Source organism: Anas acuta, chromosome 1 (assembly GCF_963932015.1).
Source record: "Anas acuta chromosome 1, bAnaAcu1.1, whole genome shotgun sequence".
In the NCBI taxonomy this organism is placed as follows: domain Eukaryota; kingdom Metazoa; phylum Chordata; class Aves; order Anseriformes; family Anatidae; genus Anas; species Anas acuta.
Genome location: NC_088979.1, coordinates 104,114,845 through 104,131,258, shown reverse-complemented (window position 1 = coordinate 104,131,258; position 16,414 = coordinate 104,114,845). Strand labels below are relative to the sequence as shown.

The 16,414-nt window shown below is 36.2% G+C and overlaps 1 protein-coding gene across 25 annotated transcripts in view; it reads right to left on the bottom strand.

Moving 5' to 3' along the window:
* The window catches only part of ROBO2 (roundabout guidance receptor 2), a 625,847-nt gene that overhangs the window by 66,104 nt on the left and 543,329 nt on the right, over positions 1 to 16,414 (bottom strand). For all 25 annotated transcript variants that reach the window (XM_068691004.1, XM_068690931.1, XM_068690919.1 and 22 more), the window contains 3 exons: positions 10,433 to 10,664; positions 4,763 to 4,887; positions 1,764 to 1,935 (listed from right to left, as the gene is read on the bottom strand). In XM_068691004.1, coding sequence (XP_068547105.1) covers positions 1,764 to 1,935; positions 4,763 to 4,887; positions 10,433 to 10,664 — 529 coding nt within the window. The remainder of the gene's footprint in view (positions 1 to 1,763; positions 1,936 to 4,762; positions 4,888 to 10,432; positions 10,665 to 16,414) is intronic.

The window sequence follows — 16,414 nt, the reverse complement described above, 5'->3', positions numbered from 1 at the left end:
CTTTGTGCTCCCCAAAGGGAAAACAGAAATGAGAGCAGAAAAGCAACCCAAACAGAAAAGACTCTCTTCTGCTTTTCAAGTAAAGGACTCTTAAATGTGTAAAGATGCTAACAGAGACTTGTTGGAGCAGACATTCTGGGATCATTAAAGGGATAAATAAATCATTAAGTTTAGCAATGCAAAACTTCCATGGTCTCTAAATGCCAAAACCTTTTTTTCTTCCTTACGTATCTTCCTTTGCAACCTAGCGTCCCTTTCCTCCTTCATGTAACAATACAGATCTCCCCACAATTAACACTTGATTATATTAGTCTTTTTTGTTTTTTTTTTTAAGGAAAAAGACAAGATGAAGGGCTGCATCCAGATGTGGAGCTAAGCATTCTGGCAATCACCCAAGAAAGCACTTTAGTGTAAATTTAACTCACAACAGGTTAAGTGACACAAGACTACTCACATGCCCAAACTGAAACGCACTTAAGTACTTTGCTGGAACAAGCCCAACGTGTGTAGGGTGTAGCTGGATGGAACCCTCTCAGTAAGGGAAATAAGAAAAGCCCTGCTCAAAGCGAGTGCAATGACAGATCAATCTCACAGCATAAGCTATTTACACAGAGGTCCAAAATTCAGGCCTACTAGAAGACAGGTTTCTTGTATTTTCAAAAATCAAATTCTTGCTTTTAGAAAACCCTTTTCCCCCTCCTTTCTTTAGAGTTTCTGTGACCGACTCTTTCTAAAACCAATGCAATCTTATATTTCTTCTGCCAGTGACAATATATCCAAAGCTAGAATATCTCTACTTTGATACACGTGGAACCTGAATATCATTAAACATTTAAGCAACTCTAACGGGTTGGCCTTTTCTAAATGACTACAAATAATAGAAATGTCCATGTTTGGGAAATTGTGTTGTTAACACTTTCTAGAAAGAAAATAATTAATAACAACAGACCCACAAACAAGCAAATAAAAGCCTATTTAAGCAATAACTAAATTTGATCATACAGATGAAAGCAACAAAATTCCTGCACTATGCATTCCGAAGGGGTGTTGCTGTGCATAGCCCAATTCAGTTTTGCTAAATATAGTTACTTTTCCTATTCTTACCTTTCCCATATTGTTCCTGACTTTATATTTCATATTTGAGAATAATCTCAGAAGAAACAGAATCTGTGTTTCCCTTGGGTCAGGAAATTAATCCAGCATGGAAACCACTAATAAGAAACAGTCATTTAAAGGCAGAGATGCTAATACCACCTTTGCACTGCATTTGAACTACAGGCTACTCATTCTTTGTCAGAGGAAACTTGTCTGCCTGGGATACCTGAGAAACATAGACTTCATATGTTCAGAAAGCTAACTGTAAATATTGCCTTAGGCAGCAACACTGTGAGTAAAGCAATATTACAGTCATCTGAAGAGGAGAAAAAGGGAGCTCTAGTTGCTAGTTCCATAAATCTGTCAAGCTGCAAAAGTGGTAAATTAATTTAAAATATATTAAATCAGTTTCACTAGGTACACTGCATTTTCTATAATGTCTCAGCAAAGAAAGAACTAGTTCTCAGTACTGGCTGTGTGAAATCTGCACAAATCAAGACAAAACATCAACAGGCAGTGGGATGTTAAAAGCTAACCACCTAGCTCAATTTAAATGTTGCCTTCTGCTCCATGGATTTTTGTTTCCAGAAGTGGTTTATGAGAGCATTTCTGAAAGTCAAAACAAACAAACAAATAAAACAAAACAACAGAATAGACAATTTACTTACCAATTATTATGGGTTGTGGCTCACTTTTTACTCCCACACCTGCACTGGTGCTTGCAGCAACTTCCACACGGTACTGAATACCTGGGTATAGGCCACCTATTACTACAGACCGAATGGCTGCATCTACTGTTTTGTTGATATGAAATCGAGTCTCATTACCTAGGCACCAGATCTGGGACAAAAGTTGAGGTGTTAAAAAATATGACCTTCTTCATACTCATAAACAATAGCTCATAGATATGACATATCAAGGTATTGCATAACAATCACTATTTTGTACTTTGGACTTTTAAACAATGCTACTATCCAGGAGCAGCTGGAATGGGGATGCTTTAGCTCTGGAAACTAACCCAGATTAGCATAAAATCAAGTAAGCTGCAAAGACTGTTTACAAACACTGCTCTGGACTCTGACTCTCAAAGGAGTGCAGTTCCATGGTACACTTGGAAGCACAGAACAGAATCATCCGAATGAAAAAGATGCTTTATACATTAATTGAAATCTTGTTCAGCTGTATGATTACTGGCAGATCTTTCCTTAAAAAAAATCAGTTTTATTCATCCTTATTTTCCAGCAGCAAAAGGAAAACAACTAATAGAATGCATTGTAAAGTACTAAAGACTAAAAAAAAAACTTTCAAAATTTCAACTTCATTTTGCTACAAAACAGGGGGACATGAAATTTCTAAAGTGAAGTAAGTAAAAAACAACCTTTTATTGTCACTGTTGTGATTGTCTATATTTTTCAGAAAACAGTTCCTGACTCAATTATTTTCTAATTAAACAAATATAACAAAATAATTTCTAATCTGAATTCACATTTTTTATGAGAATTGTGTATCATTTCAGAGTGATGTTCTATCTCTTGCATTCATCCATAGGCTTTTCCTGAGAACAGGAAAAAGGGATTCTTCAGTTAATGTTATCTCCACATACTGCTTGTATATTATTAAAGAAAGCATTTGCTACCACTTCACGCAAGAAAATCAATGCATAAAAGTATCATATGTACACTACATAATTATAATCGCAGAAGAAAGCACTGCTGGTGGAACCACTATCAGCAACCAACTGATGCGTCTAAGCATCATTATAAAAATTATAAAAATCGTTATTTTTTTACCCTTATTTTTGACCCTTCTCAGTTTTTTGTCAAACCTCATCTCTTTTCTCTGAAGTATTGAGAATACTTGGAGGACAAAAGAAACTCGAATTCTCCTAAGCTCATGTGGATCTTATTTGCAGGGCTGAATGCATTAGGGTGAGAGACTATTGCAATTCATTCTTTCAGTCCTTGTCTGTCCTGGTCTTAGGTCATAGCAGCTATGAGATGCTCCTAATTAAAGGTATTGAATTCATAAATGAATTTACAGGCATTCTCATGATTGAACTGGAATCAACAGACCTACATTCAATTTGTTAGTAAATGTCCTGTGAAACCTCAGCAGCCATTTTATACTAAAGGAAGTGTTAGACTCTTTGCATTAGATTCACCATAGCCAGCACACTAATTAAGCACCCACCTAATCTAACACAGAAGGGATGTAATAGGTAGTGACTCCAGCCATTTTTATACACAGCCTATATGCTTGAGCATTCACATGGAATGTGGGTGTTACTAACCATCATCCAACTTCGTTTCATATCAACATATTTTGTGGTTTAAGATTGTTTTACTTGTTTGTCTGAAAGCCCTTGATAGTTAATATTGACTTATAGTGGAGTCAGTATCAAGATGAATTAAGGCAAAAGATAATTATTAATTGATATGAAAATGAGATCAATAGAATATTGGGATTAATAAATCTTAATATTGACTAAAAGCAAAACAAAAGAAATGCTAAGCTAAACATAAATACTGTGAGCATTTACTGCATCCCTCAGACCAAATGATAAGCTATAAGATGTTGAAACATTAGTTGATTTAAAAGCTAAGCAGTTTCTCCCTTCTTTATGCTGTGTTCCCTCAAGATACATCAGGAAGAGTACATTATATCCTCCTATGTAAAACAATCACCTGCATCTCAAAAAGCTAATATTTCTACCCTTTGCAGGATTGTCAAGGAAGCCACCCTGCTCTATTTCAATTAAAAATTTCACATTCGGTATACAAGCCTGCCAACATGAATATATTTACCAAACTGTGTGTTCCACAGTTGTAAGCCTGTGACAATGCTGAACCTAGCTTGATCATTTTCTCCATAGCATTCCCCAGCACCACCAAATAACACACTGCAATGTTTCCATGTTGTGAAAAACACTTGTGCAAAAGCGAGCCTAATGAGGAATTACAGACCATTACAAAATGTAAGGTGATAAATAAGCAATGGATAATTTGAGACATCATAGTGACAAAGGAGGAGAGGAGACAGCCAATGCAGGAAGCAGCCAAGTAACAAACTGCATATACAACCTGTTCCTCAGAGCAAACAACCTAGCACTTTAAGTTTTGAATCTTGCCAGTGATAGTCATTGGAAGAAGACTTCTATTCTCCCAGAGCCATAGTCCTTGACTTTGACCTTGAAGTGTCAACATTAGCATGTTTGCAGTGGAAAGGAGCAGTATCTTTCCTGCCAGTTTTCATGCCAGAGTGAAGACACTCTAAGAAAAAGGCTCCACCACCTGTCCTGGGCGTAGATAACCCCTAAGTAAAAATAAAAAATAAATAATAATAAAAAAAAAATAATAAAAAACAACCATTCTCTTTCCACAGCAGGGAAAAGGAAGAAATAAAGGCTCTGTAAGCTATCTGCCATCTACAACTCTTTTCCAGATCTAGCTCATGTTATTTTTGCTTTTAATGTAATAGTAGTGCTGCTTAAATTAAAAATAAATAAATAAATAAAAATCCATAAGCACTCAGTCCTCTTTCTCCATATAATTATATGGGTGGCAATAAATGCTGTCAGAATCTAAATCCATAAACAGTGCTGTTGTTCTCTAATTCAAACAGGCTTTTTCCTTAAACACACATCCCTCTCAGTACAGATCCTTTCTACCTTGTACTCCTGGATGACTCCATTTTGGTGATCTGGAGGGGGAGGATCCCAGGAGATGCTGATGCTTGTGCTGTTGTGGTTTCCAACTGTCAGGACAGTAACAGATTGAGGAGGGGCACTTGGAGCTGCACCAAACAGAGGGAACAAACAGAAGCAAGATATTAATACATTTCCTAGAGCGCAAATTTTGCTGAAACTGTGTAAGTGCAAGAAGAGAATACATACAGTTCACACTGCCTGCAGGTGTAGGTATGCACATTTTGTTAGGCACTGACAATTTTGAATAATGCCTTTCTGAAGAGAAGCATTGCACTGAATGAAAATACAGAATTTGTGGCAATGGAGAGTCAATACAGATCATTCCTCTTTTATTTAGATTTAGCATTTCTTAAGCTTGCATTAGAATTATTCTCACACTCTCATTTGTTTTCCATAATACATGGTTAGCTATGTATATGTCAACTAAGTCATAATGTGAGACTGCATCACCTGCCCTGAAGAGTCCTTTGACTGTTTTTACCTGATGTCATCTAACACTATTGTGAGCAGAAGTTTAAGAATTTTTGTTTACTTTTTTTTTTTTTGTACTCCAAGAGGACATTAACTCAACATAAAGCATTTAAGCATAAAGCTTTTCAGTTCCTAGGCAGAAAAGGGTTAAACTGGGGTTTTACACCAAATGCCAGTGAACAGGGGAGATGGTGAATTAGGTCAGATATATACTTATGTCCTCTTTTCCCCAGGCAAATCTTTCTTTCTCCTGAGTCCCATACAATTCAACCATTCACAGTGGCCACTGCACATCAAGGCCGTATCTGTCAGGCAATTGTTTGTCAGCCCCACTACACTCACTTGCTAGAAGTGTGAAAAAAAAAATTCATAGCTGTTAGTGATCAGAGGTATGCTAGCAAAGCCCTTCTTGCAGCTATACCAACAGCAGGGTGCTTTTGTTGGCTTAGGACATGTTTAGAAAGCAGTGCTGCAAGTCTGATAGGGATTAAAATGTCCCCTCTGTGAGCATCTGCTGCATCCACGCGGGGGCTCTCCCACCATTGGTATGCCACAGCAAAGGCACATGTCCCTCCTCGGCCAGTCCAAGATATTAAAACTTCTTCAGCTTCACTCTCTCCCCCCTTACTTTGAAGCAAGCACTGAAACTCCACTGCAGTGACAAGCTGTCACCAAAGTTGAGTGTGTCATATTACAGTATGTCCCTGGGAGGGAAATAATAACAACATCTGCACTGACTTGGTCCTATGATCCATCTAGTCTATCTATCCAGGTCCATTTACCCAGTCTTCAAAACAAACAAACAAACACAACATAACAGAAAAATGCCAGGAAAGTGTGGACTAATAAAGTAAGCATATAATGATAGTTCTCCAGGAGAGTTTTGCAACTCCTCGTGGCCTGTTGCTCAGAGACTTCCTGTTCCATGGTGACATTTTATTTAATAACTACAGAATTTTTCTCCCATGAATTTGTCACCACCTTTAATACAAACTTAACGTATTCAATATGAAATATGGAAGCTTGTGTTGAAGAATAACAGTAGACCTTTTATCAGAACCTAAAATATTTTCCACTCTCCCCATCTCAACTTCAAATTTAAATAGTCCTCTGGTTTCAGGCACCTCATGTTGTGTGGCTCCCCAACTCTAGTTCCCTAGTCTTAAGTTTTCCTATCCAGAGAAGACTCTTAACTGCTACATTCTGAGGGCACTCTAGTCTTATCTTTAATAGATGCTCCTGAATATGTGAACATTTTTGGACCATACTTCTCTGAAAAGAGAAAAAGTCACTGGCATCTTTGTATTACTGTCTGGCAGGTTTAACACAACTGCAGCCATAGATATCAAGAATACTAGACTTTCCTGAGTCTTTCCAGTTTTCCTTATTTCTTTTCTCTTTGAGACTGGCTATGTTCCCACTTCGGATGGTTCTCAGTACTTGACCTGGCACAGGCTCAAGGAGCTGAGCTCAAATCTCTGGTAACCCTGAAGGGCAGGAGTATCTTGTTGCAATAATTATACAATTTAAAACTATGGTATCAGAGGTGGGGAGGAGGAACTATACAAGATTACATAAGAACAAATATTCTGGAGAAAAATGACACAGGCATGACTCTTTTGAGGCTGCACATATTGACAACAACATTTTCAGATGCAGGTTCAACGGCAAAGCAAATAGTGCTAGTTAGAAACAGAGTTCTGGCAAGAAGAAATGGAGCTCTGTTGTAGACAATTTGACTTTTAGCTAGCTCAAGCAAAACATGGACAGGTGACTCCTTGCCATTGTGCAAAGCATGAAATTGGTGAAGTTAAAGTTGCATTGGGAATTTTATGGCAAGTGAAATAATTAGACAAAGAGTAACAAACAAAAAAAAAACAAACACTTTTAAAATACCTTAAAGATATTCAGCAACAACAAACCATGAACAAATGTGTGCACAATATTAATTAGAACATTTTACATGAAAATAATAAACAAAAATAGCAAAACAGCACTATAATTCATTTATTTTTTTAATTACAGTGGAACATCTTGCTGATATGTATTTACTCTCATCTTTACAGAGGACATTCAGAAATATAATTTCTTATATACACGTACTTAGGAAGACAGAGAGAGAAAGAGGTATATGTAAAATGAATACCTTACTCTAACATGTAAAGAAAAGCACACTGTAATGATTTGTCTTTGCATTTAAACTGCATGAATATTCTAGCTAACATTCTACCAGTGTGTGGTTTCTATTTGTTTTGGAGGATACATGCTAAGTTTGAAGCAAAATTAAAACCACAACTGATGAATGTGGCTGAAAGTATCACTTTAAGAGCTGCACTAAGGCAAGCAGGAATTGATATCAGTTGCAAGACAGCAACTGATAAAAACTAAGGCGACCTCCATTACCAACTGTCGTATTTTTGTGGTGACAAACAATAGGCAGAACAAATACCACTCCACAAAGTTATTCTAGAAGATTTAAAATAGTGGATATAAGCAAAAGAAATATCATCTGTCTTTAGAGCAAGGATGAAAGAAGTGAAAATGAACAAATTCTATTTAGCTCTTTCTTTGTATGTGGAGGCACACATATGTATATAACACTTTTGCTTCCTCTTTCTATGATAATATCACTCTAAGCTGGCACCATGATATAAATTAAGCCACTTGTCTGACACTGCTGCAGTTATTAAATAGACCACATTGAAAAATAACATTTTTAAAGCCGTTTTCTCATTTCCCTTGCTGCTGGCTTGTGGAGAACACCTTGCCTGCTTCTTGACAGGTCAATTATTCCAGTGCTCAGCTTCTTCTTACAGATATGAAAGAACCCAAATCGCTGCTCATCTTTTCCAGACGCAGCCAAACAGAATTCCATTTGTTACTTTCACAAGGCCAAAGAGGTAGGAGATGAATGGATACTGAACTGTGACAAATGTCTGATCCAGAGGAAAAGCCTAACTGCAGCAAAATTGATTTTTAGAGGTAGGCCTCAGAAGTAACACTGCATGTAAAATTTAATCCAGCAGAAAGCTGCCACTACCCCTTGGCTGTACTTTGCCTTTACCAGGGCTATTCATTTTGATCTTGCAAAAAACTTCCAACTCTTCCAAATTATTTTCTAAAAATAGTATAACTGACATTTTAAAAAAGTCAAGTCTAGAAAAGCTCATTTTCGAAATGGAATCACAAACTACACAGCAAGTGTGACATCTTTAAATAGACTGCCATTTATCTTTATTGGATGAGAAGCAAACCTCAGTCATTAAACATTTAGTTGATGGTATTTTTGAAATATATGAACACCAATATAATTAAAAAGATAATGTGGGGAGTTAAAGGCAATATCTGTAGAACTGCATTTAATAAACTTTTTAACTTTCTCATGGAACTACTTAACTTTATCACCCAAGCAAGAGGAAGAATTATTTACAGGGGCTGACAATAGACTGGTCATAACACTGTGAGTTACAGGTCACTTTTTTGAAAGAGACACTTGTAAATAGGTTCCTTGAAGGTTATATTAATCTGCCAGGCAAATCCTAGGTTGTGAATTATACATAACTGTAGGAAATAAAAGTTCTAAAAATCTTCACTATGTGGAAAATTATTTCACACAAAGAAAGTGGCATTTAAAGTAAGAAATTACTTGACAGACTCTGTGGGTGATGAGGTTTATACAAGAAAATTTAATTCTTCATTTATTTTATAGAAATAGAAATCTCTTTTTCATTAGTTCTTACCTTTAGCAGGAGGCAGTTAGATGAACTGAATAAACAACAAAAATCAAGTGAAAATGGACAAAAAGCACATCTGCTAGTGAGGGGGGTATCCTATGCTTTAACTCTGGAAAAACATTTTCAGCTTTGTTTAAACTGTTACAAACTTATTCTTAACTGACTGGTTTAGGCTTTATAACCTGAGCAAAGAAATGGAAACCAGGAGGTCACAAATTCTAAATCTGGTTTGAACAATGCCTTCCTACATGCTGCAGGACACTGAATTTCCTCATCTATAAAGTAGGGCAGCAACCAAGCTATCTTCCGGATTATTTATTTATTTGGCAATAATCATAACAAATTACAGAGAAAAGTGAGTAATAAGTGAGTCCTTTCTAGAATTAAAATGTACTTGGCAATCAGCATTAAATTAAACCTCAGGAGACTACTGTAAGTGATTAAGATGCATCTTCAGTAGGATGGAAAGATTACACTCAAAATGCACAAAAACCATATGAGCATTTTAAAACTTCACTGGTATGAAGTATAGATAAAGCATAGGTTTCTTTCCTATGCTTTGAAAGAAATCAATGATACAAAGCATGAAGATGAAGCCTCGCTTTTACATCTTTCAGCTTCTATAGAAGAGCTGTTGATAATGGCTCAGATTCTCCAGGCACAGGTTGCATTAGATAGATTAGTTTGTTCTATATCAAGAGAATAGGATAAAAATGACATATCTTACCTCATTCCCTTTATTTTTTAATAATAATTATATATATAAAAAAAAAAACAGTCCTGAAGTGCATATGTTTACGCAAGACTATATACTACATGCTATAGAAATGAATACTTATGCATTTCAGTAGTATAAAATGTTCACTATGTCTACACGCTGCATGTTTTACCTACACCTAAATGGTTCTTAAGAAAACTCTCCAAATAACTAATAGGGCAATTTCATGAACAGCTAGCAAAATGGAGTGCATGCCCTTGAGACTGGGCTATCCTTCAGACTGGCAAAATATCTTTCCTTCACTAGTCTCCATTTCCTAACCAAATTGTTGATCTACATTTAACAGTACTGCCCTTTCAGAAAGATGTGTCTCAAACACTCATCTGCAAAAGGTTTAATTTATTAGTTTTATTTTCAAAGTGCAAACCAAAGTCTGTAATTACAGCAAGGCTGGTTTATAAAAGAATGGCTGCTGTGCACACTTTTTGGAAGACTCAAAGCTACTTGTACATAATGAGGAGATAGAAGCCAGAAAAATATAGGACTGGCCAAATGCTTTCTCCTGGAACATTTATAGCACAAACCCAAATATGAGGTTGAATTCTAATGCCAAACCTGTATTTAACAAAAAGAAATCATGTGAAAGAAATACAGCTGAACAGAAGCATACATACAATACCTAAAATGATTTCTGACCATTTTACTAACCTTCCTCCGTGGTACGAGCAGACTTTGATTCACTGTCCATTCCTTGGAATTCATTGAAATAAGGACGAACTTTAATTTCATAAGTGACCCCTTTTTTGAGGTTGACTAGAACAGCACTGCGCTCTGTTGGGACTTTGACCTCTAAATTCTGCCACACAGCTGGAGACGGTAGGCCAGACGTTTGGCGATACATTACTCGGTAGCCCTGAATAAACTGCGATTGGCGGTCAACCTAGACATGGCATTAAATAATGTGTCAATAAACATATTAAAGTGATCAAACCTGTTGAAAACAAAGAAGCAAACAAACAAAAAAAAATTGCCTAGAATACTTTGTCCTCATGAGAAAGAAAAAATTAACAATTGTTTGCACTGCTGAATTAAAAAAATTGAACTGCCTTCTTGTAAGTCACTCTTTATTAATCATCTCTAAAGGAACATTTTTCTCATGTTACTTGTAGAACATTTCTTTTTATTTTACTTTTAAACATGTCATGACAAATACTATCTTAAATCATAAAACAAGCTCTCACTTCTGCAACAAATCTTAAAAAGAAAACTTTGGCATAACGCTTACTGCATGTAAACCTATTAAGGACATCTTGGCTACTGATGTGCTGAAATATGAGAAGAAAAGAAAAACAAATTCTTTTCAGAAAAGGACAAGTCTTTGAAGATGCCCTATATGCTTTCAGTTTGTCCATTACTTGGCTTACAGCTCATCTTTTCATGAGATACTCAGGAAACTAAAATAAACATAAGACAGATGCAGAGAAAACAACATCCAAGGATATGTGCTGTTCCTTGTGCTCACTGTCTAACCACTCTCTTTGCATCCTGCGGTTGTGATGTACTCAGTCCATCAGAAGGAGATGGAATGTTGTTTTTGTTTTATATCCTAATTGTTGCTAGGCGAACACAATTCAAGCTTGGGATCACACACAGAAGTTTAAAACTCTAACTTATCATAGCTATAAAATAGGACTTTTATTTGAAGGAAAAACTCAAAATATGTTTTATCTGGGAGGGGTTGCATGCATTATTTCTCTTGCAAAAAAAAAAAAAAAGACTTGAAAAGATTTGAGTTATGATGATATTTGCATGAATTTTTGTCTGAAAAAAATGGTCAAAACAATATGATGGATAAAACCAAACCAAAACTAGCTGCTTCTGTTGCTGACAAATAAACAGACAAAGAAAACACAGTGCAAATATCAAGGCTATATGGCTAGCTGTTTGGTAAGTTTCTGTGTTATGGCTAAGACTCAACAAGTAAGATTCCATTTCTGATCTTGACAGTTTGCTAGTTCAAGGGTATTTCAGAATTAAAGATACATTTGTTTGACTTCTCTTAAGAATAAATGAATTTAAGGCTGAAAACACAAACCCGGGTCTATTATGCTTTTGCTATAATCTTGTTATAGTTTATTGAGTCATTCTGAGGGGACCCAGATTCTTAAGACATTAAAAAGCAGGGCAAGCAAGAAGAAAGCTTTATTTATGAGAGCAAAGCAGAAATGTCTTTCATCAAAACTGTCACTGTTAAAAACCTTGCAACATATGTTACAACAACATTAAGCTTGCATTTTATAAACTTCTCTACATTCACTTTAAGTGAATTTATGCACTGAAAGAGGGATATAACTCACAATAATAGCTTGTTAATACCGAAAGAATCAAGCTGTGTTTTTAGGAAGAACATTAAGCAGCTGTTTCCAGATGAAGGGAGTCTGTAAATCAGAGTAAATTGTTTTTATCCATGTTTGACTTTCATTAATTAAATGTTTTACCGACATAAAGACTTTATGAACCTCATGTTTACTAGAAAATTCAGCAAGAATATCAATTTCATATACTTTGGAGTACAGGTTCTCAACCTATATCACAATATAAGGCTATGATGTTTAATAATCAAACACTAAGTTTGATTCCTGCCCAACTTCTGTGTTAGAAGTTATGCTGACAGACAGCATAACTTTTTTCAGAACTTTCCATTTTGTGTTTGCTGCACTTTTAAGCTCTACTGACTGCTGTCTTGCAGAGAAGATCTGAAAATTTAGAATTACACTGAACAGTAACTGTGTGTTGCAAGAAAAAAAATGTATGGAAACTGTTTTATACGATGTGGTACGAACAAAACCACATGCACTAACTTGCAAAAAAATGTACCCCTGGCCTGAAGCTCCATAAAGCTTTCTTGGAGAAACAACTACCGATGTCTGGGATTCGGGATTTGGGGCTACTTGACACTGACTCTGGTACACCTGTTGTACACTGTACTAATTTTAAGTCTATCACACTTTCATATCTACTTACACATAAGTAATATTCAAACTATTCATACATCTCTATTTCCCCTAGGTTTTTGAATTCCTTACCAGAGAGGCTAAACAATACAAGCAATATGAAAACAGAATGCAGTACAACAAGGCCATCAATTACAGGGTTGCTATAAACTTGGTTAGTTTGGGGCCCACACAAATTTCACAGCGCTTTCAATTGCAAGTCTGATTACAGCAGAGCTGGAGGATCTGTCTGGATTTCAGATTATTGACAGTAATTCAGTTGTTTGGGGTCTGGGAGGGTACTTCAGAAAAAAAATGCAATGCATTTTTAATGTTTTCTATAAACATCCTGTTGTATTCAATATCAGGAGAGGATACTAAGCTGTCTTTCATACCTACCTAAAGTTTATCTGAAAAAGCAGCATTTCTCCTATGGTCAGATTGTTGAGAAGCCACTCAGGGAGGCACCTCGCTTCCTGAGCAAGGTGGATTTTTCTTTTTGTTCAGAGTTTTCTGATTAGTAAAAACTTATTTTTGGATAATTACACAGATTAACCAGAGATATATGTGAGGTATATATATTTAGTCGGAGGTGCATAACGACAGTTGTATTTCACATACACATACAGATATACACACAAATTTATAAAAGCACGCGTGTATCTGTATATACATATACATACATGTACATGTTTGCATGTGTATGCTTACATAAGTGTATGTATACATATATGTTTGTCTACATATACACACAATCTTATGCATAATATAAAAGCTTGTGACTTCACCATTTCCTCAGTTATGTGGTAGTTACATGTCAGTCCAACAGCAGACCACTAAAACCACGCTTAGCATTGAAGAACTGTATTCAGTTGTGTGAAGCATCAGTTAATTCTGTAGGTTTGGTACACATTCACACCACAGTTGCAGAAACAGACACTGTGATTTGATGAAAGAATGTAATAATGTCTATTTATTCTCCTTTCTCTCCTTTATTGTTTTTTATGTTGCTTTTATTTATTTTTTGTAACTTTTTTTCTGCTGAGTACTGGTATTGCAGACTACTTCTAATCTTGCTAAATTTATCCAGCTCTAGGATTTGCACAAGCCCTGGTGATATCACCTCAAAAGAGCTGTAACAGTCGCTGACCTAAAGATACATTTTCTACCTCAGAAGACAGATGGCAGAAAATGCAAATGCTCCTTTAGAAGGTAGAAGGGAGCAGTTACTAGGTAGGTTCTGTTCAGTGCTGACCCAATGCTCTAAGGCAACTTACAGGAATAATTGATCCCTCTCCCTCACTTTTGATGAATACAGAGTGTGGGATGTATCTATAAAACTGATGACAGCTCATTCCTGCAGAAGTTGGAACTCTTTTCCCATGGAAGTTCAAACCTGCACATATCACATCTGAACACGAGACCCATTCAGTGACTATTAGATCACTCTGTTAGGCTATTTGATTGTTTTAAAAATGGCAAAAAAAAAAAAAAAAAAAAAATCATAGTGCAGCTCATGCTGCAAATATAGGCAGCTTTCAGGCAAACCTGATAATCTGCACCCTAAAGACACTTTACAATATGCTCTTTGGTACATAAGTTTCTCCTCCAATATATCCTAAGTAAAACTGTGCTCCCACTGTGCTCCAATACCCATGGCAATTCTCCATCCAGGCAGAACACCTGGCATACTCTGTTGAACTCACTAGTACAGGTTGATTGTATTGGGTTTACAGGGCAAGGTTTTGGTAGCTGGGGTCTGCAGGGGTGGCCTCTGTGAGCAGAGTCCAGGAGCTGCTCCATGTCAGGTAAGAGACAGTTCCAGCTGTTTCCAAAAGGATCCCTGCCCTTATCTCAACCCATGAGCTTTTTTTTTTTTTTTTTTTTTTTTTCTTTATTCCTTCATATTTTCTGCCTCTATTCTGTTGATGAGAGGAAGTGAGAGAGCAGCATGGTGGAGCTGTGATACCTACTGGGTTTAACCCACCACACAGAAATCTCTGGAAATTCAAACAGCACTAGCTCCATACAGAAACAAGACAAAGGGTGATGATACACTGGAAGACTACACAAAGAACCTGACTAAAACTTCCAGTGAAGCACATCCATTTAAAATCAATGTCAAATTGAAAGACAAAGGCACATACATTATCCTTCTGCCTGGTAGCCTCGACATTCCTGAGGCATTGGGATTTCAAAGCAACAGTTATTTTGCCACATTGAAGAATTTTATTCTTGATTACGCCACAGGGCTCTTCCATAATGCTAGGAAATTTCTCACATTTGGTGACTAATTAAACTCTTAGTTTAATTCCCAGTGTGAGAAAACTGAGGAGAGCAGCATTGGGTGCAGAGTGTTGAGGTTAGCTAAAGAAAGTGCTTTGAGTATACAATATGCTGGGGCAATGCAAAAAGTATTTGATAGAAATAAAAATAAATCAGGCCAGATATTTAAAATTAGGCCTTTGGTAACAGTGGGCATATCTGACATAGAATAAATATCTCTGCACCTCACCTTTCTATGTGTAAGGTTAGGATAATGACACCTTTATCACTGTGATGATAAATTTGGTATTATATGTGAAACACCCAAATATTGCAGTTGAAAGCATGACAGATAAGCATGTGAGACAAACTAATAATTTTTTATTCAATGCCAGTTTTCAGTGGTATGAATTTAATAAGACCTGGCAGCACATATTGAATAAAGAAGATAAAAAGAAATGTTGAATAGCTCCATGAAGAATAGATACTGTATGTGACCAGATAATTACAGCTGTACTTTAATACTTACGCACACGAGAGATAAATTTATGCAACAGTGACAATCTAACTTCTGACACTCCTTTTTAACACTGACTTTGTAAACGTGACCTTCTTTTAAAATAGACAAAATATGTGTGCATATGTATATGCATTTTATTTCAAAACATTTTAAGACTACAACACAGAAGCAGAGAACTATTTCTGAAATTTTAAACTCAAATAATAGATAAAAAAAGGGAACACAAAAAAAAAATCAGAAAGAAGAGGGAAATTGGTGTTACTTTGCTGGGAATCAGGACACCAGAAACTCAGTAATAAAGGAAGTTCCTTGGCATTCACTCTTCAAATTGCAGAAGGTCAGCACAAAGTGTCTTATGGCACTCATGATACTTCTGTCCTTCTGTATGTTAGCTACACTATTTAATCATTTTAAATTAATAGTGTGGATCTTATTCTTTGGACAGAGTGGTGTTTTCTTATGGTTAACTAGTTGGTTTTGTTCTGGTTGCCGGAAAGCTTCTAATTAGCTGTTCCAGAGATTTATTTATTTATTTATTTATTTTGGTGTTTTTCTTCTCTTCGCTTTTAAAACATCTTTGCAGAGACCTGTTCACTTGTCAGGTGGCACAGGGTCACTGCTTTAAGGAATTTTTCAGATAAGCTGATACCCATAACATTCATAATGATTTACCTTTAACTTACCATGTTTTCTTTACTCATTAGTAGTTCAGTAAGGGCACCAAGAGACTTTTCACAGCATTCATTATAATATAATGAAAGAGGTCACACTGCATAAAACTGAATTCTGTTTATAAACAGTGGCAAGCCTATGAAATTGTGTTTCTGATAGCTCTAACACCCAGTAAAGTACTTGAAAGAGCACCACACAGACATGATCCAGGTTTACGTTTACTGGCTGCTAATGTTCAGC